The following is a 25,305-nucleotide window of genomic DNA, read 5'->3' on the forward strand; positions in this document are numbered from 1 at the left end:
GCCTCCTGACACCCCCACACACCTCGGCCCTCACCTCTACCGCCAAGACCCCTCTAGAATCCCCTACACCCCAAGCCCGTCCCCCGCACCGCGTCTGCCCAAGAACCCCTCCCGCCCTCCACCTAGCGCTTCGGTCTCACCCCGCACCCTCTCCCCCCGGGGCTGGCGGGCAGCGCCGGCGGCGGCGGCGGAGGCCGGTCCCCCGGCCGGGACACACCCACCCGCCCGCCCTCCCGCTTTCCCTCGTTCCCTCCCTCATTCCCTCCCTCTCTCCCGCCCGCCCTCGCTCCTCGCTTGCTCCTTCCCCCTCGCCCTCTCCCGCTTCCCGCGGCGCCCGGCCTCCCGCTCCGCCTCCCCTTGCGCGGCTCTCCCGGGCGCGGCTCCGGGGTTCATGGTGACGAGGCGGCGGCCGCTCCAGCCCAGAGGCGGCGGCGGCGGAGGCGGCGGGAGCGGGGGCGCGAGCCCGGGCCGCCTCTTACAGAGCGCGGGGCCGGGCGGCGGGCGCGCCCAGGCGGCGGCGGCGAGCGCCCCCCCGGCCCGCGGCCCCGCGCGCCCCCCGCGCCGCGCGCCCGTGCGCCTGGCTGCCGGGGGGCCGGGCCGGCGGGCGGCCGCCGCGCCGCGCACCCATGGACGGCCCGGCCATCATCACCCAGGTGACCAACCCCAAGGAGGACGAGGGCCGGGCCCCGGGCGCGGGCGAGAAAGGTAAGGAGGGGCGCAGGCCGGGGGCGTGGGCGCTCCGCGCGCGGCCGGAGTTAGCTGCCGGGCGCTGGCGCGGGCTGGGGGAGGGGTGCGTGGGTGCGGGGTGCGCAGCAGGGAGGCGAGCGGGCGGGAGGGTGAGTGTGCCCGCGCCGCTCGGGGCGCAGGAGGGGGCGTGCGCCTTTCCCCGCGTGGCGGCGATGTGGGGGTGACCCTGCGGGCCAAGAGTTTGTGTGTGCGCTCACGCCGACGGAGAAGTTGTGAGCCCGCGTGTGTTTCTGGCAGGTTGGAAGTGTGTGTGTCGTGTGTATGCAGTGTGCAGAGGTTGGAAGGCTATGTGTGCCCTTAACAGATAGGTTGTGAATGTATGTGTCTGTAGGATTCCGTGTGTGTGCACTTTTGTGTGTATACTTGCATGCTGTGGGTGTGCACGGGCCAACTGAGAGATGGTAAAGGTGTGTGAGCACCGGTTTTCCTGACAGGCTGTGAGTGTGCGTGTGTACATTATGTAGAGGTTTGTGTGTACCTGACTAGGAGGTTGTAGAGTTGTGTGTGTGTGTGTGCTCGGGCATGAGCCCGAGCCTGCAGAGTTTGTATGTGTTCATTCCCTACAGTGTTTGTGTGTGAACATGTGTGTGCTTACAGCACTGAACTAGCAGGTTGAGTATGCTGTGCCCGTGGACTGGCAGGGTGTTATGTGTGTGTGTGCAGTTGTACCTAGGAAGACTGAGTGTGTGCTGTGCCAGACCATGAACCTGTGTGTGCGCCCAGCAGTGAGGCTGTGTGCTTGGGTATGTTTAGTTGGTTGCGCAAGTGGGATTGGGGGGAGCATTGCTGAGCTAGCCCCCTGCTTGACTCTGCTGTCTCAGTGGCACCTGGTGGGTGCCTCTGCAGGGTTTGGTGGCCCTTTTAGGGCCCAGCTCTAACGGACCCTCGGAGGAGCCCTTGGGTGCCGGGTGTGTCCCTCCCGGGAGAGCTGGCACGGTGCTGAAGCACCTGCTTTGATTCCAGCACATTTTGGCCACGTCACCCACCCCTCATTGCTCTTTTCCTTTGTGTCCCTGCCCTTCTTGGAGACCTGTTGTCCCCCTCTCTCACGTGCCCTGGTTACTGTCCCTCTAGTAAGCTGGCCTGAGGTTTGGACAGTTTTGAAGGGCCAAGGAATCTGGCTTGTTTTGTTCCTGGTGACTCAATCTTCCTGCTGTGTGCCTGGCAAACACCTGCACCGAGGTCAGGAGCAGCCCACTGGGATGCTCCCCCCTCCCCTCTCCAAGCCTGGCCTTTGACTTTGGCAGAGAGTCAGATTTCTTAACATGTGTTACTAACCTTGCTGTGCCAGTCGGGTGAGGTGTGCAGCTTTACTGAGGAGTGGCATGGGGGTGGGGGAAGCACTCCATTACCTCTCCCCAAGCAGGAATCCCTGGGCAAGCCCACGAGGAAAACACCAGAACCCACCAGAGTCACCCTTCAGATTGGCGATTTGTCAATTCATTTGCACTTTCCATAGACCGTAAACACTGTGTGTCTGCAGACTTGTTTTCTTTTGTGTAAAATTAGAAATCAGACTCCCCCAGGGATTTTTCTGTGCCTTACAGAGGGGCTGAAAAACTGGAGGAGGCTGCTCCAGATGAATCTCCATGTCTCTTTGGGGCCCAAGTGGGCAGCGCCTTGCTTGGTCTGACCTTCCTGCTCCTGGGGCTGTCAGTTCATGGGGCCCTGGCCTGCTGTCCCAGCACTGGGCATGTTCCCTCAGGGACAGTTTGCTTGGAGGCATCGAGGAGATTTGATGCCTCTGCTTCTCCTCCAGTCTGGATTGAGTGCTTTGTGTGATGCACAGCTCTTGTGAGGAGAGGTGTGGCAGAAAACAGGAAGATATTTGTCAGGACTTCAGCCTTGCTACTGTTCCCCACCTGATTGCAGGAGCAGGCGCCTCCCCAACTTTCTCTTTTCCTCTAGCTCCTAAACTTTTAAAAGTGGAGACAGTTATCCAAAATTCAAACCATGTACAAATATTCAAGGATGGTGCTTGTTCTATTCAACTTGTGTATGTTTCTTTTCATGACAATCTTGTATTATCTTTAACTGCTTATTTTGTTTGTTTTCTAGTATCAGATTGGTTGGTTGATAACTGATTAGAGGAATTCCTTACCTGCCTCTCTGGGGTGGGGTCGGTGGCTTCTTGTAGTCAGTGCTTCTTGTTGAAGCATTAAAATCCTACCCAATTTAGTTTCTCACTTTAAAACAAAATAATTTGGGTTAACTATAGTGTGGCAGTAAACTGTAGAACATAGCTTTGGGATACTTTCCTCAGATTCATAAACCACTAAACATGTTTAGCAATGTTTCCTGCTTAAGCATGTTGATATATTTAGACAGGCACAATGGATTTTGTATCACTCAAGTTTTAGGTGAACTCTTAATCGTTTTGGTTTTAATTATGCTACCTGAAATGTAAGATTTAGCGATAGGAAAGAAATTCTTGGTTTTAAAAGTTTACTTTTATTTTTTGTTCTTAAAATTGGATTAATGATGACTGCCTTTGGGTTTGATTTGGATTGAATGAGATGACCTATGTTAGACTCTGCCCGGTTCACCGGTGTGTTGCATATACCTTTCGTTAGGTGGAGGTTTGCAGAGGAAGTAGTAAGCGTGGGCTGGGGCCCGGGTTGTTTGCCCAAGTTGAATTACTTTTTGACACTTTGCCACCTGGTAGTGCAGTACTCAGAGATGATTGTCCCTGTCAGAGGTGTGGCCTGTCACCAAAGATTTATTTTGTAATCTTGTTTGACTTGACTGATAGTATAAAGATACAGAGGCAGTTTTCAGTGTGAGTTTAGCCCAGGCTGCTTTGCTATCTGGAAATTTACTCTTACAAATCAATAAGAAAAAGTCTAACAATATAGTAGAAAAGTGGTCAAGAGATATGAACAAGAAAAATTGTAGAAGAGGGAATTTGAATGTCCCAAAAATGAATGAAATGACGCTTTACTTCCTGTGAAATTTTTCTCCTCTGTCAGCTTGTTTAAACGTTTAAATGACTGACAACATTCAAAGTAAACAGAAGTTTTGGGAAAGGAATGCTGTTAGAAACCTTCGTGAGAGAATGAAGTGAGTACAGGCTTTTTAGAGAATATTTGAGTACTGAATCTCTTAGAAACATATTTGGCTGCAAGTAATAGAAAGCCAGACTTACTCTGCAGCTTAACCTGACAGAGGTTTATTCTTGTCACATAGCAAGCAGTCTGGAGGTAATTGTCGATAGCTTTAGTTCAGCAACTCATTAGTATCACAGCTGACATCACTGTAATTCCCTTGACTTTCCTACGTGTTGTAATGTGGCTGCCACCCCTCCAAACACCATCGCCACCTTCAGGGAAGGAAAAAGGTCCAGCTGTTTTTAATTGGAAACCAAAAATATTGCTAGGGACCACCCGGCAAACTTTCGGTGGTGTTTAATCGGCCAGAACTGGGTCACATAGTCACTCCAACCTTTGTTTTGGAAGCAGGAAAGAAGATGATTGGGAATAGGTGGGAACAGGTGTAGTCTCAGCCAATCAACAATCTTGGTCATACCTGTAAAGCCAGGTCTACCTCTGGTTTCTGTCCTAGAGAAACAGCTTTGTATGTGCTCCAGGAAACACAAGGATTTTCACCAATGTCTACATTGCTTGCAATATAAAATATCAGAAACATCATAAGTGCCAAAGGATTAGACTGTAGTACGTCAATACCACAAAAGAGTGTAAGGCACTTAGAAAGAATGAATTAAATTAGATCTAAGGATACTAACATGCACATTTCCAAGAGATTTTAAAGCAGAGTGGGGGTAAAGTAACTGAATAATATAAACAGTGTGATCCTGTCTGTATTTTAAAAAAATCAGACACACAGACATAAAACTGTACATATGTCTAGAGACACACAAAAAATAATCTGAAAAAATACTTCAAACAAACAACAGTGATTTTCCCTGGGGAAAAGACTGAGATGGAAAGTGAGGGAACTTTGCCTTTTTGTTTAAATATTAATGAAAATATCCTTGTGTTTTACAGATGAATTTTTTTAACAAAAGAAAAGAAATTTCCCATAGCTATTTGGAGGAAAATAAGTAATTTAAGGGAGTTGAATAATAATAAAACAAAAGCCCCTCAATTAATATGCAACACTAACAAGCACATATCAGTTCTTGCTGAATAATTATTCTGTAAGCTAATACATGTCTCTTGATGAGATTTCTGTAGGCAAGTTTGTTTTGGCAGATTTTTGGCCCAGGATACTCGGTATATTTCCTCCACATGTTTGCGACACTTAAGCTTAACTCAGAAACCTTTAACCTTTGGGCTGCTAACAAAATTACAGCAAGGAGAAGATTCTTGGAAGCAATAGTCATTTCAGATGCTGGAACAAATTTGAAGTAGATTCAGTTTAACTTTTTAATATTAAACTTTTTATTCAGAAATGACTCTTAAGTTTACATGCAGCCGTAAGCAGTCACACTGACCTCCCTACCTAGTTCCCGCTAACCTTTGTACAAAATCATTGGCATGGTCAGGACACAGAAAAATTCCATCAGCTCAAAGATCCCTCATGGTGCTGTTTTCTAACTACACCTCGTTCTCTTCCATTCCCACTCCTTCTCAGCCTATTGGAAACCACTCGTCTGTTCTTCATTTCTGAAATTTTGTCATTTTAGGCATGTGTATACATGGAATCAAACAGTATGTGATCTTTTGGAGTTGACTTTTTTCATTCAGCATAATTCTCTGGATTTTCAGCCAGGTTGTTGCTTATATCAGTATTTTCTTCTTTTTTATTGCAGAATAGTATTCCATGACATGAATATACCGCAGTTTAACCAGTCACTCTTTGATGAAGAACATCTGATCATTTCTGAATGGGGGCTATTACACATAAAACTGCTATAAACGTTAGTGGACAGGTTTTTGGGTAAAGAGAAGTCATCATTTCTCCAGGAAAAGTACCCAGGCATGCAGTTGTTGGATCATATGGTAGTTGCATATTTGCTTTTTAAAGAAACTGCCAAACTGTTTTCCAGATTAAATGACCAGTTTATAATGTCACCAGCAATCCATGAAAGATCTAATTTCTCCACATCCTCACCAGCATTCGATGTCACTTTTTTGTATTAATCATTCTGGTATGTGTGTAGTGGTATCTCATTGTGGTTTTAATTTGGATTTCTCTGATGGCTAATGATGTTGAACTTCTTTCCATGTGCTTTTTCCTTCTGTATATCTTCCTTGATGAGATGTTCCTTCTTGTCTTTGTTCATGTTCTAATTGGATATTTCTTTCACTGTTGAGTTTTGAGAGTTCTTTTCGTATTCTCGATGTTAGTCCTTCATCAGTTATGTGGTTTGAAAATATTTCCTCCTTATCTGTAGCTTGTCTTTTCATCCTCTTTACACAGTCTTTTGCAGAACAAAAGTTTTTAATATATCAATTTTTCCTTGTATTGATTGTGCTTTTGAGGTCAAGTCTAAGAACTCTTTATCTCACACTAGACCTGAGTGTTTTGTCATGTGCCCTTCCCAAAAGTTTTGTAGTTTTATGTTTTACATTTAATACCATTATCTATTGTGATTTAGTTTTTGTAAGGTGAAAGTGAAAGCGTTAGTTGCTCAGTTGTGTCTGACTTTTTTGACCACATAGACCGCAGCTTACCAGGCTCCTCTGTTTGTGGAATTCTCCAGGCAGGAATACTGGAGATCCCCCTTCTCCAGGGGATCTTCCCGACGCAGGGAACGAACCTGAGTCTCCTGCGTTGCAAGCAGATTCTTTATCATCTGAGCTGGCAGGGAGCCACAACTAGATTAAGTTTTTTGTCTCTGTCTAATCACTTTAAGCCACATTTGTTGAAAAGGCTTTCCTTCCTCTTTTGAGTTCTTTTGCATTTAAAATCAGTATATCAGTCAAAAACCAGTGCATCATATTTGTGTAGGTCTCTGAGTTTTCTATTTTATTCCACTGATGTATGTGTCTGCCCTCTGCCTATACCACTGTCTTGGTTATTGTAGCTGTATATTAAGTCTTGAGAGGGAATGGCCTGATTCCTTCAGATTTTATCTTTCGTTTTAGCAGTTCTAGTTCCTTTCTGTATATATTCTGTATATACGTATATATTACAATAATCTTGTCTATATCTACAGAAAGCTTGCTGAGATTTGATAGGAATCAAATTAAACCTGTGTGTCAGTTTGGGGAGAATTAACATCTTCACTATATTGAATCTTCCAGTTCATGACCACGGTCTTTGCATTTATTGAGATATGGTATTCTTTGATTCTTTGATCAGGGTTGTGTAAGTTTTCAGCATACAAGTCCTATTAATGTTTTTATTAGATACATATCTAAGTGGTTATGTGTTTCTTTTTTTTTTTGAGTGATTTTAGTTATGTTTCTAATTTTGGTATTCACATGGTCGGTACTAGTATATAGGAATGCAGTTGATTTTTGTATGTCTTTCTTATGTCGTCTAACTATACTGAACTCACTTATTAGTTATAAGAGACTTTGTCTATTTCTTGGGGCTTTTAACATAGAAGCCTTTTAAGATGTCATCACATAAGAACATTTCTATTTCTTCCTTTCTGATTTGTATGCCTTTTATTTCTTTTTCCTTATTGTGTCGATGGAAACTTAGAGAAGTATGTTGAATAAGAGCTGTGAGAATGGACATCCTTACCCTGTTCCCATTTCGGTCTGTTACTGTTAAGTATATTGTTGGCTGTTTGTGTGTGTGGGTGTATGTCTTTATTAAAAGGTTGAGGAAGTTCTCCTGTATTCCAGTTTTTCTGAGAGTTTTTATCAGAGATGGATGTTGAATTTTGTCATATGTTTTTCCTATATCAATTGATATGATGATGTGAGTTTTCATCTTCGGTCTATTAATATGGTAGATTACACTGATGGATTTTAAAGTATTGAACCATCTTGTATGCCTAGAGTAAGCCTCATGATTTTGTGTGTAATTCTTTTTATGTATTAATGAATTCTGATTGCCACCATTTTGTTAAGGATTTTTGCATCTGTATTCATGAGTGATATTGGTCTATGCTTTTCATTTTGAGTATGGTCTTTATCTAATTTGGTGCCAGCTTTGTAAAGTAAATTGGAAAGTGTTCTCTTCTCTTTTCTGGAAGAGATTGTGTAACACTGGTGTTCATTCCCAGTGAAATCGTCTAGACCTGGAGATTTCTTTGGGGGGAATTTTTAAATGACAAATTCAGTTTCTCTAATAGTTATAGAGCTATTCAGATCATCTCTTTCACACGGGATAAGTTGTGTCATTTTTGTTTTTTGAGATTTGATCCATTTCATCAAAGTTGTCATATTTGTGTGTAGAGTTGTCCATAGTATTATTCCCTCATTATCTATTTGATGCTTGCAGAGTCTGAAGAGACAGCCCGTGTTTCTCGCATCCCCACTTTCATTTGTAATATTGGTGATTTGTGTCTTCCATCTTATTTTTTGGTGAGACTTAATAGAGGTTTCTCAATTTCCTTGATCTTTAAAAAAAAAGAGAGAGACCCATTTTGTATTTCACTGATTTTTCTCTACCACTTTTAATGTTTTCAACTCAACTGATATCTGCTCTGTTCTTTATTATTTTTCTTCCTTATGCTTGATTTGGGTTTATTTTGCTCTCTTTCTAGGTTCTTGGAAGGGAACTTAGATTATTGATTTGAGACGTTTCCTTTTCCTAACATATGCATATTGCGCCACACATTTTTCTCTTCGTATTATTTTTGCAGTAGCTCAGAAATTCTGATGTTATATTTTCATCTTCATTCAGCTCCATGCATTATTTTAGAGAAAACTTCTTTTTAAATTTAGTTATTTTGTTTAATGTTGTCTGTGCTGGGTCTTGGTTTCTGTGAGTGGGGGCTGCTCTCTCGTTGCGGTGCACAGGCTTCTCATTGCAGCGTGCAGGCTTCAGGAGCTGCGGCCCCCCAGCTCTGGAGCACAGGCTCACTAGCTGTGATGCACAGGCTTGGTTGCCCCACAGCACGTGGGATCTTCCTGGACCAGGGGTTGAACTCATGTCCTCCACACTGGCAGGCTGATTCTTAACCACTCGACCACCAGGGAAGTCCTCAGTGTTTTTTGTTGGTTTTTTTTTAAATATAGACTTAATTTTTTAGGATAGTTCTAGGTTCACAGCAAAGCTGAACGGAAAGTGTTCCCGTGTACCACTGACCCGACGTGGCTTCAGCTCATTTGGGTAAATACTAAGGAGCACTGTTGCTGTACTATATGGTGAGAATGCTTTTTGTTTCATAAGAAACTGTCAAACTGTCTTCCAAACTGTCTGTATCATCTTTAGTGTCCAGAAGTTTAGTTATGTCTCAACATGGATTCCTCAGGTTTATCCTATTGGGGATTCACTTAGCTTCTTGAATTTGTAAAGTTGTCTCTTAGAAAATCTGGGACGTTTTCAGCCTTTATTTTCTGAAGTACTTTTTTAGCCCTGCTCAAAAAAAAAACACTTTTCTGTCTGTTGATCCAGATTGGGTAATTTCTTTTGTTCTATCTCCAATTTCAGTGATTTGCTCCTAGTCCCCTCCATTCTGCTGTTGAGCCTATCCACAAGATTTTTGTTTCAACTTTTGTTTCATCCTAGTGGCTCAGATGGTAAAGTGTCTGCCTGCAATGCGGGAGACCTGAGTTCAATCCCTGGGTCAGGAAGATCCCCTGGAGAAGGAAATGGCCACCCACTCCAGTATTCTTGCTTAGAAAATTCCATGGATGGAGGAGCCTGGTGGGCTACAGTCCATGGGGTCACAAAGAGTCGGACACGACTGAGTGACTTTGCTTTCTTTCTTTCACTTTTGTTTCATTTAAAATTTGCCATTCAGGATAAGAAAGCTGTGGTACATACACACAGTGGAGTATTACTCAGCCATTAAAAAGAATACATTTGAATCAGTTCTAATGAGATGGATGAAACTGGAGCCAATTATACAGAGTGAAGTAAGCCAGAAAGGAAAACACCAATACAGTATACTAACACATATATATGGAATTTAGAAAGATGGTAATGATGACCCTGTATGCAAGACAGCAAAAGAGACACAGATGTGTAGAGCGGACTTTTGGACTCTGAGGGAGAGGGAGAGGGTGGGATGATTTGAGAGAATGGCATTAAAACATGTATACTATCATGTAAGAAACGAATCGCCAGTCTATGTTCGATGCAGGATGCTTGGTGCTGGTACACAGGGATGATCCGGAGGGATAATGTCAGGTGGGAGGTGGGAGGGGGGTTCATGTTTGGGAGCTCATGTACACCCGTGGTGGATTCATGTCAATGTATGGCAAAACCAATACAGTATTGTAAAGTAAAATAAAGTAAAAATAAAAATTTTTAAAGTAAATAAATAAATAAAATAAAATTTGCCATTCAGTTTTTTATGTCTTGTTTTTCTTTGCTAAGACTTGCTATGTCTTTGCTGAGGCTTTCTATTTCCATTTGTTTTCAATATCTTCCTAATTGCTTTTACCATAGCTGCTTGAAAATTTTTGTCAGGTAATTGTAATAGCTTTCTTGGTATTGGCCTCGATTGCCTTTTTTTCGTTCAGTTTGAGATCTTCTGGCTCTTGGTGTAACGAGTAAATTGCAGTTGAAATCTGGACTTTTTCTTACCATGTTCCGAGAGTCTGGGTCTTATTTAAAGCTTCAGTTTTAGTTGGTTTTCTCTGACACTGCTCCAGCAGAGAAGGGGAAACACTGCCCCGTTATTGCCAGGGACAGGTAGAAGTCCACGATCTCCACTTGACCTCTCCTGACAAACTGATGGGCAGGGAAGGGAGTTTCAGCTCCCACATGATCTCTGCAGTGGGAGCGGGTGAGAACCCTGAATCTTCCTGTGCCGCCTCTGACACCTGGGTAGGAATGGAAGTCCAGGCTCACCACATGGTCTTCACCGGCACCTCTGGGACAGGGTGGGACCCGTTACCAGCAGTTAGGAATGGACGTCTCTTCTCCCTACATGGCTTTCTCAGACACTGCCCCAGCAGGGTGGTGGGGTGCCTCCTTACAGCCTGGTCGGGGTGGAAATCTACATACCCTTTGGGTTTTGCTGACCTTGGTGGGGTTGGGGCCACAGTGTGTGCGTGTGTGGTGTTCTCTGCAGTAGAGCGGTTTTACTGTCTGAAAGTTTCCTTTCTTGCCAGACTGTCCCTTTTCTGGTCCTTTGGTTACAAAGAATAGGCTTCTGAAAGGACTTTTTTTTTTTTTTTTGGTCAGCAGCTGTTGATTTTTGCCCATATGCAGCTCCTTCGGCTCTGAGTTTGGGTTTTATGATGCAAAAGAAAACCCAGGGGTCACCAGCCTTGGTTTAAGTGCTCAGCTCCCTCCCTGCTCTGCCTTCTTCCCTCCACCTTTCAGTCAGCTTGTGTTTGCTCTATAAACTGGGCTTTTAGTTGTACTAGTGGACAGATTAGGAAGAATTATGTTTACTCCATCTTCTTGGAAGTAGAAGTCCCCTGATTAATTTTTAGACCTATCCAAATTGTTTTAAGGAAGACTGGAATTGGAGAGTTGTCCCTTTAAATGTTTATTTCAGCAAAGTGCTAGTGACTGATGTAAAAGTCAAATTGGGTTAGTGCTTTGAGAATCTTGATTGTCCCTGAAAAAGAGAAATGATAATGAATTCAGTGTGAAATCAAGTCTAGATCAGTGGGGCTTCAGTGACAACTGTTGTTGAGCCAGCCTTCAAAGGATGCATTCTTAAGCTTTCGTCTTAACACCAGAATTTAGATCAGCATTCTCAAGTATCCTGAGTTAGATGTATTTTTGATCTAATATTCTGTTTGATTGGCAAGCAGGTTTAAACCTGTATCTTATCTTTTATTTTGTTTCTCAGTTGAGAAAGCATCCATTTAAGTAGATAGAAGTGTCTTCCTGGGGTAAGCACAATGGAGCTTATCTCTGGTTTTAGCACTGCTGGTTACTACTAGACAGAGCTCTCTGGCCAGTGTCTGTGCTGCCCTGGAGGTAGGTTTGGGGGCTTCCAAAATTTGGCTCAGACTGCACTTGACTGGAGTGGCCCACGTCATAGGGGAAGTCCATATGCAAGCGTAGGACTGGGTTTTCAGGAGGGACTACACAGCTTCAAGTTTAACTCTGAAGTATTTGTTTATTTTCAGTCCAGTTTTGTTGAGATGCAGTTGACATGTGACACTATTGAAGTTTAAGGTATACAGCATAGTGACTTGACAGACATACGTATACACATATAGTGTGAAATGACTACTGCAGTAAGCTTGAATATCCATGACCTCATAGTTACCAGGTTTTTTTCTTATGATTACAATTTTTAGGATTCACTTTCTTGGCGACTTATAAATATACCACCCAGCATTCTGAACTCTAGTGAACGTGTTGCTCATTACATGCCTCTTGCTTGTTATCTTGTAATTGGAGCTTTGTACCTTATGACCACCTTCACCCAATTCCTTTGCCCCTCACCCTCTGCCAACCTCAAATCTGATCTCTTTTTCTGGGACTTTGGTTTTGTTTCAGAAATCCACATATAAATGAGATCATAAAGTTTTTGTCTGTCTCTGACATTTCATTTACCATACTTGCCCCCAAGGTCCATCTATGTTGTTACAACTTATTTTTATGATAGAATAATATTCCTTTATATAATATATATGTGAATATATATATGTGTGTGTGTGTGTGTATATATATAAAGAGTCGTCTTTATCCATTCATCTGACAGTGGACACTTAGGTTATTTCCATGTCTTGACTATTATAAATAATGTTGTAATGAATGTGGGAGTACAGACACCTCTTTGGGATCGTGATTTTGCTTTCTTTGGATGTATACCCAAAGTGAAGCCAATGGCTTTTTCTCTTTCAGTGAAATTCAGTGACTTTTTCTCTTTTGGCAGTTGGGAAAGGGGAATACATGATAGGGCCAATGGATTCATTAAATCCTTTCAGCCAGGAATTGGCAGAGGTCAAGAAACACTCTGGCCACAAAGAGTTCTAGATTTACATATACGTATATAATATGTTTTTTACTTGCTTTGGCAGTAATATACGATGCTAAGGTCACTAGTGTATAACTACTGGAAAAGGGAAATGTCAGGATTCTCTTGGGAAATGTTGAGGTATAATATTTCCCTTGGAACTTATTTCCAGATTTTAAATCATGATTTATCATATATTTGAAGTTCAATATTTTTTAATGACCCAGATTTCTTTTCAAAAATCTACTTTCATTAAATGGTGTCTTTTCCTTTACTCTTTTAACGTTTATTTTCCTATTTTTGAAATGAGAATGTATAGTCAATGCTTTATTTAAAGTTAACTTAGGCAAATGTTTGCATTTATGACTTTGAAGTAACACATAATGGAGCAAAGGCTTAGGAACCTTGCAGCGCTGGGTTAGGATGTGGACGTTTTTGTATTTGGGGTCAGCACGGAAACACTGGTGGCACAGCTCTCTGAAACCAGGGCCTGCTAAACAGTGGTCTTTATGGATGCTGAGGGTGGTGTGACCGCCGAAGTAATCACTCATTTTGATTCTGAGTTAAAACCTGCTTCAAGTTAAAAACTGAAAGATTTCTTTGTAATTGTAACTTGTATTAAGGCTGCTGCTGCTGCTGCTGCTGCTGCTGCTGCTGCTGCTGCTGCTGCTGCTGCTGCTGCTGCTAAGTCACTTCAGTCGTGTCCGACTCTGTGTGACCCCATAGACGGCAGCCCACCAGGCTCCCCCGTCCCTGAGATTCTCCAGTCCCCCACACACAAAATAAGGAAGTGTTTCTGTTACCTAAACAGAAGAGAAGAGCCTGGCAGTCACTGGGTAGCTTGAGTTCTTTTGCCACCAGGTAAATCAGGTGAAACCTACCTGAGAGCAAAATCTTCATCCAGGTGGTATGACCCAGTTTGTATAGAGACCACCATCTGTTTGCCACTGGTGTTAGAAAATGATGTTGAGATGATCAGCATCTCAGAGGTGGAAGACCAGTTCAGTTCAGCCGTTCAGTCATGTCCAACTCTTTGCGACCCCATGGACTGCAGCATGCCAGGCTTCCCTGTCCATTACCAACTCCCAGAGCTTGCTGAAATTCATGTCCATCGAGTCAGTGAAGCCATCCAACTATCTTATCCTCTGTCGTCCCCTTCTCCTTCTGCCTTCAATCTTTTGAAGCATTAGGGTCTTTTCCAACAAGTCAGTTCTTTGCATCAGGTAGCCAGAGTATTGGAGTTTCAGCTTCAGCATCAGTCCTTCCAATGGATATTCAGGACTGATTTCCTTCAGAATGGACTGGTTGGATCTCCTTGCAGTCCAAGGGACTCTCAAGAGTCTTATCCAACACCTCACTTCAAAAGCATCAATTCTTCGGTGCTCAGCATTCTTTATGGTCCAACTCTCACATCCATACATGACTACTGGAAAAACCATAGCTTTGACTAGATGGACTTTTGTCAGCAAAGTAACATCTCTGCTTTTTAATATGCTGTCTAGGTTGGTCATAACTTTCCTTCCAAAGAGTAAGCATCTTTTAATTTCATGGCTGCAGTCACCATCTGCAGTGACTTTGGAGCCCCCCCCCCCCAAAAAATAAAGCCTGACACTGTTTCCACTGTTTCCCCATCTATTTTCCATGAAGTGATGGGACAGGATGTCATGATCTTAAGTTTTTTGAATGTTGAGTTTTAAGCCAGCTTTTTCACTTTCCTCTTTCACTTTCATCAAGAGGCTCTTTAATTCTTCTTTGCTTTCTGCCATAAGGGTGGTGTCATCTGTATATCTGAGGTTATTGATATTTCTCCTGGCAGTCTTGATTCCAGCTTGTGCTTCTTCCAGCCTGCAATTCGCCTGATGTACTCTGCATAGAAGTTAAATAAGCAGGGTGACAACGTACAGCCTTGATGCACTCCTTTCGCAGTTTGGAACCAGTTCCATGTCTGGTTCTAACTGTTGCTTCTTGACCTGCAGACAGATTTCTCAGGAGGCAGGTAAGGTGGTCTGGTATTCCTGTCTCTTGAAGAATTTTCCAGTTTGTTGTGATCCACACAGTCAAAGGCTTTGGCATAGTCAATAAAGCAGAAACAGATGTTTTTCTGGAACTCTCTTGCTTTTTTGATGATCCAGTAGATGGCAATTTGATTCCTGGTTCCTCTGCCTTTTCTAAAACCAGCTTGAATGTCTGGAAGTTCACAGTTCGTGTACTGTTGAAACCTGGCTTGGAGAATTTTGAGCATTACTTTGCTAGCATGTGAGATGAGTGAGTTGTGTGGTAGTTTGAAGACCAGGTCAGTGGCTAAACTTCTTTTCTATCTTCCTGTCTTCTATCTGGGCCCTTGTTCAGTTCTTTCTCCACAAGCCTGCTGGATGTAAATTACCAGAGGACAGCTCTGATCATGCTCAAAGGTGTTTCTCACTGGCCTAAAGATAAAAACATGGTGTTTCACAGCCTGTAGTCCTTCACAGACTGACCCTGGGCCACCTTTTCTGACTCCTATCCAGGGATCCCCTTCCACATGGTGATGATGTGAACCCAAACGTGCTATGCATTTTTACTCCATTGTGCACGTGCTGGTTTCTCTTATCAGATGCCTTTTCCTTTATATGCCTGATGGATTCTTCTTATCCTCCCAGATCCATCTCAGATGTTACCTTCTCTTGTCACCTTCCTGCACTGTCTGAGCAGGGTACAGGAAACACAGTATAATGTTCAAGAACACAGACTTGGGTTTGAATTCCAGCTCTATCACTTTTGAGTTGTGTGAACAAGTTGTTAATCTCTCTGCTCCTTCATTTCATAGTGGTACGTACCTAACAGGGTGACTATGAGGATTAAATATTAATAATATGTATGTGTGTATATATAGTACATATCAAAATGCATAAGTATTTAATAAACATGTCATTATTATTATTATCTCCAGTTTGTTTAGTCAGCAAACATTTATTGAGCACCCACTGTATGCTGTTCAGCTGTACCAGGGACTTGGGATGCACAGATAAGTGAGCCCTGGCTGTGCTTGAAGAGGAGGATATTCAGAGCCATGGAAGCTGCCACTTATTTTATGATGACTGTCAAGTACTGTACATGTGGATCTCAGTTCATTAAGATGCAGGTACTGTACTCCCCACTGAGGCTCAGAGAAGTTAGTAAGTAACTTGCCTGTATGATCTAGAACGTGTAGATGTGTGCCTGCCAAGCAGTGGAGCCGGGTGTTAAACCACTGGCCGACTCCGTTCAGAGGGAACTTAGGAAGTGCTTGGAGAATATCATAAGCCCTTTGAGATTTACACTTGAAAGGCAGCAACCATATTTTTCTGAAAGATGCTTCTTTCTGCTTCTGCCAGAGGCGGCGTATTTAACAGGATGAATTCTAGAGCTCACCCAAGTTGACAGGCCACATTTTCTTACAATTCATCTTCTGTTATTTATATAATAAATTCTGTCTCCTTGAGTCTCGCTATTAACTCTTAAATCTCATCAACACTCTTATATTTAGTTGTGAACTGTGAATAGTAGAAATGAGGAGAGTTAAAGTTTATAGTAAAGGTTAAGAATCCAGTCCATGGGGTTCTTGAGGCAAGAATAGTTTTTCTCTCTTAAGATTCTGGCAGAAGTGATAGGCTTCACTGTTAACACTTACACACTATGTCTAAGTGTGTAACTAAATAAAAGTGGAATGTTGAGATATTTTAGAGTCATGAGATGCTAAGAAGGCTCTTAAAGATTCTTGAATCCCATTGTATTGGTCAGACTTCTAAATGGCAAAACACAGAATCCACCTAAACTATTCTAGACAGAAAGGAATTAGTCAAAAGAGTTTAGTGGCTTGTAGACCCTCTGGTAAGGCCAAAGAATTAGATTTGGCTGTTTCACAGCCAGAAAAGACATTGAACTATATCTTAGAACTACCTTGCCCTCACTTGTTGCTGTTTCAGCTCAGAAGCATCACCGCAACCGTGCTTGTTCTCCCTGAAACTTGGTGATCATTTTCTAAGAATTATTAGAAATAAAAGGAAGCCACTGCCTGTAGGGCCACTTGATTCTCTTGAGGTATATGCTCATTTGAGGAGCTGGGCTGAGATCTAGTTAGAAAAGATCTTATAAAAACAAAATCCCAGATAAATAAATAGAGTCCTGTTCAGACAGTGAAATAATATACAGCAATTAAAGGGGATGCGCCAGAGCCGCATCTTTTCACAAGGCTGAGATTTTAGAATGTGATGTTGAACAAAAATGCCGGCTCCATAATAACACACAGAGGGTGATAGCATTCCAGAAACCTTTGAGAGTATGCAAAAATAGCCTCTATAGCGTATGCATGTATGTAAAACTACAGAAACATCCCCAGGAATGAGCTCAAAATTAGTGGTGGTTTCTGGAGATGGGGAACAGGGAGTGGGACCAGGAAAGGGTACACAGGTAGCTTCCGTTGTATCTTTAATGTTTTGTTTCTTATGGACTATTTTCTTGAGAGAGATACAAGCAAAATGTTAAGCAATCCAAGATCTGAGTACTTGGCTAGCCCAATATATAGCTGTCTGTTATATTTATTCTCTCTGCTGCTAAGCTGCTGCTGCTGCTGCTAAGTCGCTTCAGTCGTGTCCAACTCTGTGCGACCCCATAGAAGGCAGCCCACCAGGCTCCTCGTCCCTGGGATTCTCCAGGCAAGAACACTGGAGTGGGTTGCCATTTCCTTCTCCAATGCATGAAAGTGAAAAGTGAAAGTGAAGTCTCTGAGTCGTGTCCAACTCTCAGCAACCCCATGGACTGCAGCCCACCACGCTCCTCCATCCATGGGATTTTCCAGGCAAGAGTACTGGAGTGGGGTGCCATTGCCTTCTCCGATTTTTTCTCTCTACTTCTCTGTATATTTATTCTCTCTACTTCTCTGTATATTTATTCTCTCTACTTCTCTGTATATCCAAGGGTTTCATAATTTAAAATGTTAATCCTTGGCTTCAGTTGTGTATTGAGGTAAATTAAAAAAAAATACTGCCTCCTCTCCATAGAGATAAATTCAACAGAAACAGTAAAACTGCAGTTGTTGAATTTAGCTGGTTCCCTTCCAGAAAGAAGGGAGTTCAGGAAGGTATCCGAAACGTTTGGTCACTGAGCTTTCCAGAGGGAGTGAGCGGCCCTCAGCTGCAGCTCCGGCTGTGCCGGGTGTGCGAGCTGGAGCTGAGTTGCACCCCAGTCCTGCCCCGTCTCTCTCAGGTGGCCTTTCGCTGGGTGTCATGAGTGCTGGGCCTGGAGCCAAGCTGGCTTTGTGCAGCATGCTGGCCACAAAAGTCCATGTTGGTTTAAAATGCTCTGTTTACAAATGCGTAGTCAGATAGCCCGGGTGTCATCAGAGGAATCACTTGCTTGACTTGCCAGCTCTACCCTGTTACCGTGGGAGTTTATTTTGAGGATAAAGGAGCTGAAATGTTGAGTCAAGTCCTTCATATTAACCAAAGGAAAATCATATTGGAAGGAGAACAAAGAAATACGTGAAATGCAAAATCAAGAGGAGTCATCTTAAAAGAAATCATTTGAAAAAGTGTTTGAAGACCCGCGCCATCCCTGGCACACAGAGGCCCTCACGAAGGCTCTGAACTGATGGGACTTCAATCTGGATGGAGTGCTGGTTCCCCCATGGTCTAGGCTGCTTCCAACACTGGTTTTTTAGTGCAGGGATTTCTCCTTGAGTGGTCCATGAGTAGAACTGAGGGAGTCCATCAACTTGATTAGGAAAAAATATTACATCTTAACTTTCTTTGACCTCTAACCAAAATTCACCATTCTCTTAGTTATGAAATAACTGGCAGCAAACCTGTTAATATTAACAGTGCCTGTAACTTTATCATTATACCCCAAACAGATTGGCTTGTGATTTTTTTTCTCCTTAAATGTCCTTGTGAGGTTTTGATATCAAGGTTATACTGGCCTCAAAAAACAAATTGGAGAATTTTATTCTCTGGAAGAAATTGTGTAAGGTTGGTGTTATTTCTTCCTTAAATATTTAGTAGATTACAGTGGTGAAGCCCTTCGAGGTCTGAAATTTCTTGTTGGGAAGCTTTTTAAATATAGATTTAACTTACTTAATCTATACCTGACTATTCAGATACTCTATTTCTTCTCATATAAGTTTTGGGAAGCTTCTTTTTCTTAGGAATTTATCTATTTCCTATGCTTTCGAAATACTAGGCGAAAGTGGTACAAAATATCCTTGTATGTTTTTAACATCGGTAGGTCATGCTATCCTCTTTTTCATCCTTTATATTAGGAAAAGATTTTTAAACATTAACACAACTCAGAGTTCTTAAGCATTTAGGGAAATGACAACCACTGATAAATGTTTAAATTAGTATACCCTTTCTAGAAGACTGTTTTGTAGAATAGTATATTTTGATATATGAAATGTGAGTGTATTTATCCAACTACCTGTTTTAAAGAATTTTCCATAAATAATTTCACAAGTGCAAAAATACTCACCACAGCATTATCTATAGCAGCCAAAAAAAAAAAAAAAAGGGAAACAGATCAATAAGGGTCAGGGAAGTAATTGTGCTATTTACATTTGCTAGAGTATATTTATTTTATCTTATTTTAGATTTATTTTTTTTTAACTTGATGGCACCACACAGCATGTGGAATCTTAGTTCCTCAACTAGGGATTGAACTCATATACCCTGCAACTGGAAGCAGAGTCTTAACCACTGGACCACCCTAGAGTACCTTTTGTAGTTACAAAACATATGACATAGACATGGGAATGTGCTAGGGAGATATTGTTAGTTACAAAAAGCAGTCACAGAAGAATGTGTACAACATAACCTCTTCTGTGTTGAATATATAATTCTTTTTTAAAATACATACTTCTATGTGTGAATGCGTATGTAGAAAATAATTGGGAGGCATGGTCACCAGGTTTCTAACAACGATATATGTGCGTGGTAGGATGTTGGATAGCAGTTATTTTCTTTTTTGCTCTGCGGTGTTGTTTAAAATGTTTGTATGGACATGCATCACTTCTACAAAAATAGCAAAACTTTCTAAAGAGCTTGGCTGTAACAAGAAGATGAGAGGGTGGTAGGGGAGGGGAATGTCAAAGCATTTTTCTTGACTGATGGAGAACAGCCAGAGAAGAGAGAGAGCTTGAAGCCGCAATAAAGAAGCGATAGTCAGTTGAAAGACAGGAGGGCCTGGACTCAGACGCAGAAGTCAACCCTCAAGGGACAGTACAACATTCCTTCCAGAAAGAAGGGAAAGACAAGAGAAGATATGGAAGAGTTCTGAGCCAAAAGAAAGGGAAAATAGTGTTCATAATTAACTCACAGCTGCCAATTTCTTAGTGAAATCGGAGGTGAAACTATTTGAGTAGAGCCAGGGTCTTGATAGTGGTGAGGGTCTCCAGCAGGATTGACTGTAGAAGAGAGTCACTGGGGTGTGGGCAGTTGAGCCCACCTGGGGGCCTTAATAAAACTTTGGTTTAAGGGAACCCAGTGGTGTGGCTGGGCAGCTCTTCTCTAGGAGAAAAGCACAGTTGGTACCAGGCTAGGGGGTGGCTTGGGAGGCATCGTAGCACTTCAGAGGATGAGAAAATTCAGGATACTGATTGACCTTAATCCAAGATGCCTGGGAGGAAAGTGAATTACGAAGAGGACCAAGGGCTGGGGATTTATTTGGAATTTGGACATCGAAGAAGCCAGAAGACAGGTGCTCAGGGTCAGGGTGGGTTTTCGGAGCTTGACATCTTATGGAAGGTCGGCTCAGTGGCCATGCGAGGACAGGAATGGTCACAGAAGTTGGGAAGGTCCGAGGGTTGTGAAACTGGAAGGTCCAGTGGTCTTGCTCATGGATGTGAGCATTTCCCAGGATAATGACAGGAATTCTTTCGGAGAAGATTTTGAGCCAGGTGCTAAGAGATTGGGTTCATGGACAGAAAGACTCCTCAGAGCAGGCTTGAGGGAGGGAGCTGGTAGAGCCCTGGTCTGGAGCAGCTGTGGGCCCACAGGGAGCTGATTGACCTGCTCTCCTAAGACCAGGAGCCTGAACCCCAAGGGAAGCCTCCCTTCATGACTGTGGGGCTTTGCAGTCCAAAACTGGCAGAAGGAATGCTCTGCAGACATTGCTTAGCAAAGGGACAAGACCATGGGGTACAGGTAAGTGGGTAAAGATACGACAATTAGGGTTCTAATGAGAGCGGGACCAAAAGAGAAGCAGGCTAGAAACAGGAAGGCTGAGCTGCAAAGGGGTGGCGATTCGTTTGCTGGTTTCCCAAAGGAAATGCTGAACTATATGTTTCTTTTTCTTATCACAAAGCAATATCTGCTCACGGCTGAGAGAATAGAAACTACAGATAAGCAAAAAGTAAAAACGAGTAAAGAATCATAAGAGCCGCTCACAACCCCTGGGTCCTGGAGCTTTTCCCGTTGACATGTTCTCTCCTCCTGTTCCTGCTGCCGCAGATCCAGGTCAAGGCCTCACAGGCTCTAGAACAAGCTTGTCCTCAGGGTCAGATTTCTCTTCCTAGCAGAGCTCCCAGGCCGGCCTCCGCCGGACTTCCAGCCCTCCGGTCCTGCCGCCACAGCCATCTTCCCCAAACACCCCATTCTCGCTTCCCTTTTCCGGTTCCATCACATACCACACCCCGCTCTGGCTTTCCAGGGCTTCTGTAACCTGGAGCCGTCTTACCTCCCTGACTCGTTTCCAAACCCTGCCCTTTACTTAGACCTGCTTTGCTTCCCTCCCAGCTCCCTTCCCCAGCCCCCTCAGCATCCAGGTCTTCATGATACCCGCCCTGTCGGGCTGGCCGCCCCCAGACTCTCCCAGTTGTCAGGGCCCAGTGCCCTGCTCCAGCCCAGACTGACTGATCTTCGCCTTCTGGATGCTTGACTGACCGCTCCTCCTAGGGCCTCGTTGGTTCTTTGTCAGTTCACGCTCAGGTATGACAAGTACACTCAGATATACTTAGAAGGAAGCACAGGATTTACAGCTGGGAGGAACCTCAGTTCAAGGGAGGCCAAGAGACAAGCCCCCCAAAGTCAACCAGCAAGTTGTTCATGGAGCTGAGACTGGAACCCTGATTCTCAGACATGAACACTCCTCATTGAATTAAATATTGCTTTCTAAATAAAGCTTTTCTCTGATGCCTGGACATGAAGCCCCAGAGACGCAAAGCAGTGGTTATCAGTGATGAGAATATATCAGGCTGCTCAAAATCCAGACTGCTGCGCCTGATAGGGGGAGACGCTGATTCAGTAGGTACAGGATCGGCTCTGAGTATCTGCATTAACCAAATAAACAAAACTCTCTGGCTGATCCTGATGTAGAGAGCCCTCAGCTCAGCCTTTGAGAAACAGAGCTCGCTCTTGTCTTCGGTTTTTCTTTCTTTGTTAAGTTCTCTGACATTTGCTTGTGGACACGGTTAAGCTCTCCCGAAGCTTCGCATCTCGGGAGCAGGCTTGGGTAGCCAGCCCCCCACCCCACCCAGCACGTGACAGCGGGAGTCTGTGCTACGACCCGTTCCTCTTCTCAGGCCCCAGACTGGCCTGGGCCCAAGCGCCTGTCTTCCTGATGTGCACGGCCATTTGGCCTCAAGAGCCAAGTTATTTTTCAAAGTCCTTGGAGGCAATACCTTGGCAAAAGGTTGAGTGTAGTGGAATTCTTTGGAAAACATCCCCCTGGCCCAGGGTGTTTCTGAGCACCTTCTGTAGTGTGGATGCCTGGGCTCTGGGGCCTGCCAACTGTCTGTGTCACAAGGCATCCATGTAAACCAAACCCATGCTTGGGCCCGGGCTCTCCAAGCCCTGGGACATGCAGCCGGGCCAGGCTGGCAGGAGGAGGAGCCATCTGCGCGGTGATGAGGGCCAGGCTCCGGGCATGCCGCCTGCCTGGGTCTGTGCCTTGTATCTACCATTTCTAGCCACGTGACCTTTGACATCCCTTTGCTGCTGTTTCTTCATCTATAGAGTGAGAATATAAATTACTATAAAGTTAATTATAATTGTATTACAAAAAAATGAATTCCTACCCCACACGATAGGTGATGAAGGTAACAAATTAATGCATAAAAAGCTCTTGAAACAGCATTTGGCACATAGTAAGTGTTCAGTAAGGGACTGCGGTTATTATAATTATCTCATGAAAACTATGATGAAATAATGAGACTCACTGCTCTCCACCATTATCAGTCCAAGAGTTACCAGTTGCCCCTTGTTGCATGAGCGTAGATTAAAGGAATGACTAATAGCATAGTAATTGCTCTTCAAAACGCTGCCTGGGCCCTCCAAGACAATTAAACATGCTAGGTATTTCCTAGCAATAAGGTCAAGCCTTGCATAATTTAACAGCTCTACAGCAGTTCAGCATTTTGGTGCTTTGGTAAGGTGGCAGTTATATAACAGGCTGCAACCACGCACATGAGCAGAGCCAGAGGTGGGGGAGAGGGTGCTTTGAAAAGATGTGTTAAGCACAGGAATGAAGGGTGTGATAGATGAAGGACCTGGCAACAGCTGCAAGCTTCAGAAAGTTTGAGTCTGGGGGAATGCATACATGCCCTGTGCCATTTTGGCACATGTTGGCTTGAAAAACATCTCCCAGTGTTAACTATCAACCTACTGCCATTCGGAGGTATGAAGTTTTGTCTTGTATTAGCCATATTTCAGGTGTTTTCTCACTCCTTTGTAATATTTTAAGCTAAAAGTATGATTGCATCAATCTCTAAAGTGACACAAAGCTGAATCAGTCTCTGAAATCATGTCTTCATCAAATTTTTATGTAAAAACTCAACTTACATTGTTGCCAAAGTATCCCCTTCCTGTATCCGATTGCCATTCTAACCTTCTTTGGTGCTTCAGACGTAGTGGTTCCATCCTTCAGATTCTAAGTACAGGAGAGCCTAGGAGGGTGTCAGAAAGCAGATGCCATTGGCTTGTTTCTGTTTTGGGGTGAGAGAGGCTAGTCTTATGAGTCCTTCGCAAGTGACCTCGTGTGCTAACCACAGAAATACTTCTTAGACTGCCCTGTTTGAGTTGTGCAGTATTTCTTTAAAAGAAGACTGACATTTAAATAGACTGCTTGATGTTTGTCATGACATAAGGCCCAGAACCTCTAGCGACCAGAAGGTCAGTTTGTTTCTGGAACCGTCTTTAGACAAAGATCATCCTCATCTCCTCTAAGGACCCAGAACTGGTTGCCCACACTTTTCAGAGATAATGCTCAAACCAGGGTCTTTAGAGTCGTGGATGAGGAGAGAGCTATGGGGATTGCTGTCAGCTAGGCCAGGCTGAAAGCTTGCCTTAGTAGGGCTCACTGGAGAGCCTGCTATTCGCCTTAGTAAGGAGCTGCTGTAGAGTAAGTTCCTGGGAATGAGTGAGGCCCAGGAAAGCCTTGTTGGGTGGCAGTCTGTAACTTTACCTTAAGTCTTTTAAAATAAATAATTTTTAACATTTACAAATGAGAGCAAAATTTTAGATGAATATGTCCTTTTTTATTGCTGCCTGTCCAAGCATTGTGGAGGTCAGAGTGCTAGCTTGATGACCAGGTGGCTGGCAGTAGCTTGGAGGCCTTAGCCAGCTCTAACTTTCATTTATTCACTGAATACCAGCTTAGTGCAGGCCCTGGACTACACTGTGCTGTAGAGGAAGGATAATGGCTGGAAAGTCACTGAGCATGTATGTGTAAGGCATTATTTTGAATTCCAAACTATTTGATATTTTTCATAATAAAGTTTTTTAAAAGTGAGCTAGCATATTTGATAGTAAGGAGACCTTGAAAAATGAAAAAGATAACTAGCTTAAATGCTTTTTAAATATAATAGGCTAGAAAACAAAATCAGGATGCTTCCAAAAGGCAAAGTGAAAAGATGAAGAGAGAAAATAGGGGAGAAATAGTAAATTAAAAATTTTGGTGATGCATCCAGGAGTTTGAATATCTGAATAGGAGTTCCAAGGCGAGAGAAGGAAATTATCAAAGAAGTAATACAAGAAAAATTTCAGAACTGGAGGTCAAGGAACTTTCAATCCGGAGCCCAGCACAATGAATGAAAAAAATTACCCTTCTCTGGACACACTGTCATCAACATTGACAACTCCAGAAACAACGAATTGTAACAGCTTTGGGGGGCAAATGAATCACAAATAAAAGAAGGAAAATCAGAATGCCATCAGAGCGCTTAACATCAGCACTGAAAGTTAGGCTACAAGACAAGAGAGTAAAGGTGCCAAAATACTGCGGGAAAATTATTTTGCAGCTAGAATGTTATGCTCAGCTGAATTCTCAATAAAATCTCAGGACAGAACAAAGACATTTTTAAATCTGCAAGGATTTTAAGTTTTGCTTCCTGTGGGTCCTTTTTTAGGAAACAACCAGAATACTTCACCAAAATGAGAAAATGAAAAGGAAGGAGAACTAGAACCCAGAAGGCAAGGAACCGACACAGGGAAACAACCCAGGGGGGCCCGGAATACATGAAATAGGCCCAGCTACTTTGAAATTCACAGATTATCTGATGGACTTGACTGTGTGGAAAATAATATTTGTATATATATTGATAGTTCAGTTAGAGGGTCTGAAAAAGCCTGAATGCATAGAAAATTAAGCAAGCG

The 25,305-nt window shown here is 43.3% G+C and overlaps 1 protein-coding gene across 1 annotated transcript in view; it reads left to right on the top strand.

Moving 5' to 3' along the window:
• The first annotated feature begins 349 nt into the window (after positions 1 to 349).
• CTDSPL (CTD small phosphatase like) overlaps positions 350 to 25,305 on the top strand; it is a 116,742-nt gene continuing 91,786 nt past the window's right edge. Inside the window, exon 1 of the mRNA XM_069561466.1 lies at positions 350 to 705. Within this exon, the coding sequence (XP_069417567.1) occupies positions 627 to 705 (79 nt within the window). The 5' untranslated portion in view covers positions 350 to 626. The remainder of the gene's footprint in view (positions 706 to 25,305) is intronic.

Source organism: Ovis canadensis, chromosome 19 (assembly GCF_042477335.2).
Source record: "Ovis canadensis isolate MfBH-ARS-UI-01 breed Bighorn chromosome 19, ARS-UI_OviCan_v2, whole genome shotgun sequence".
NCBI lineage: Eukaryota > Metazoa > Chordata > Mammalia > Artiodactyla > Bovidae > Ovis > Ovis canadensis.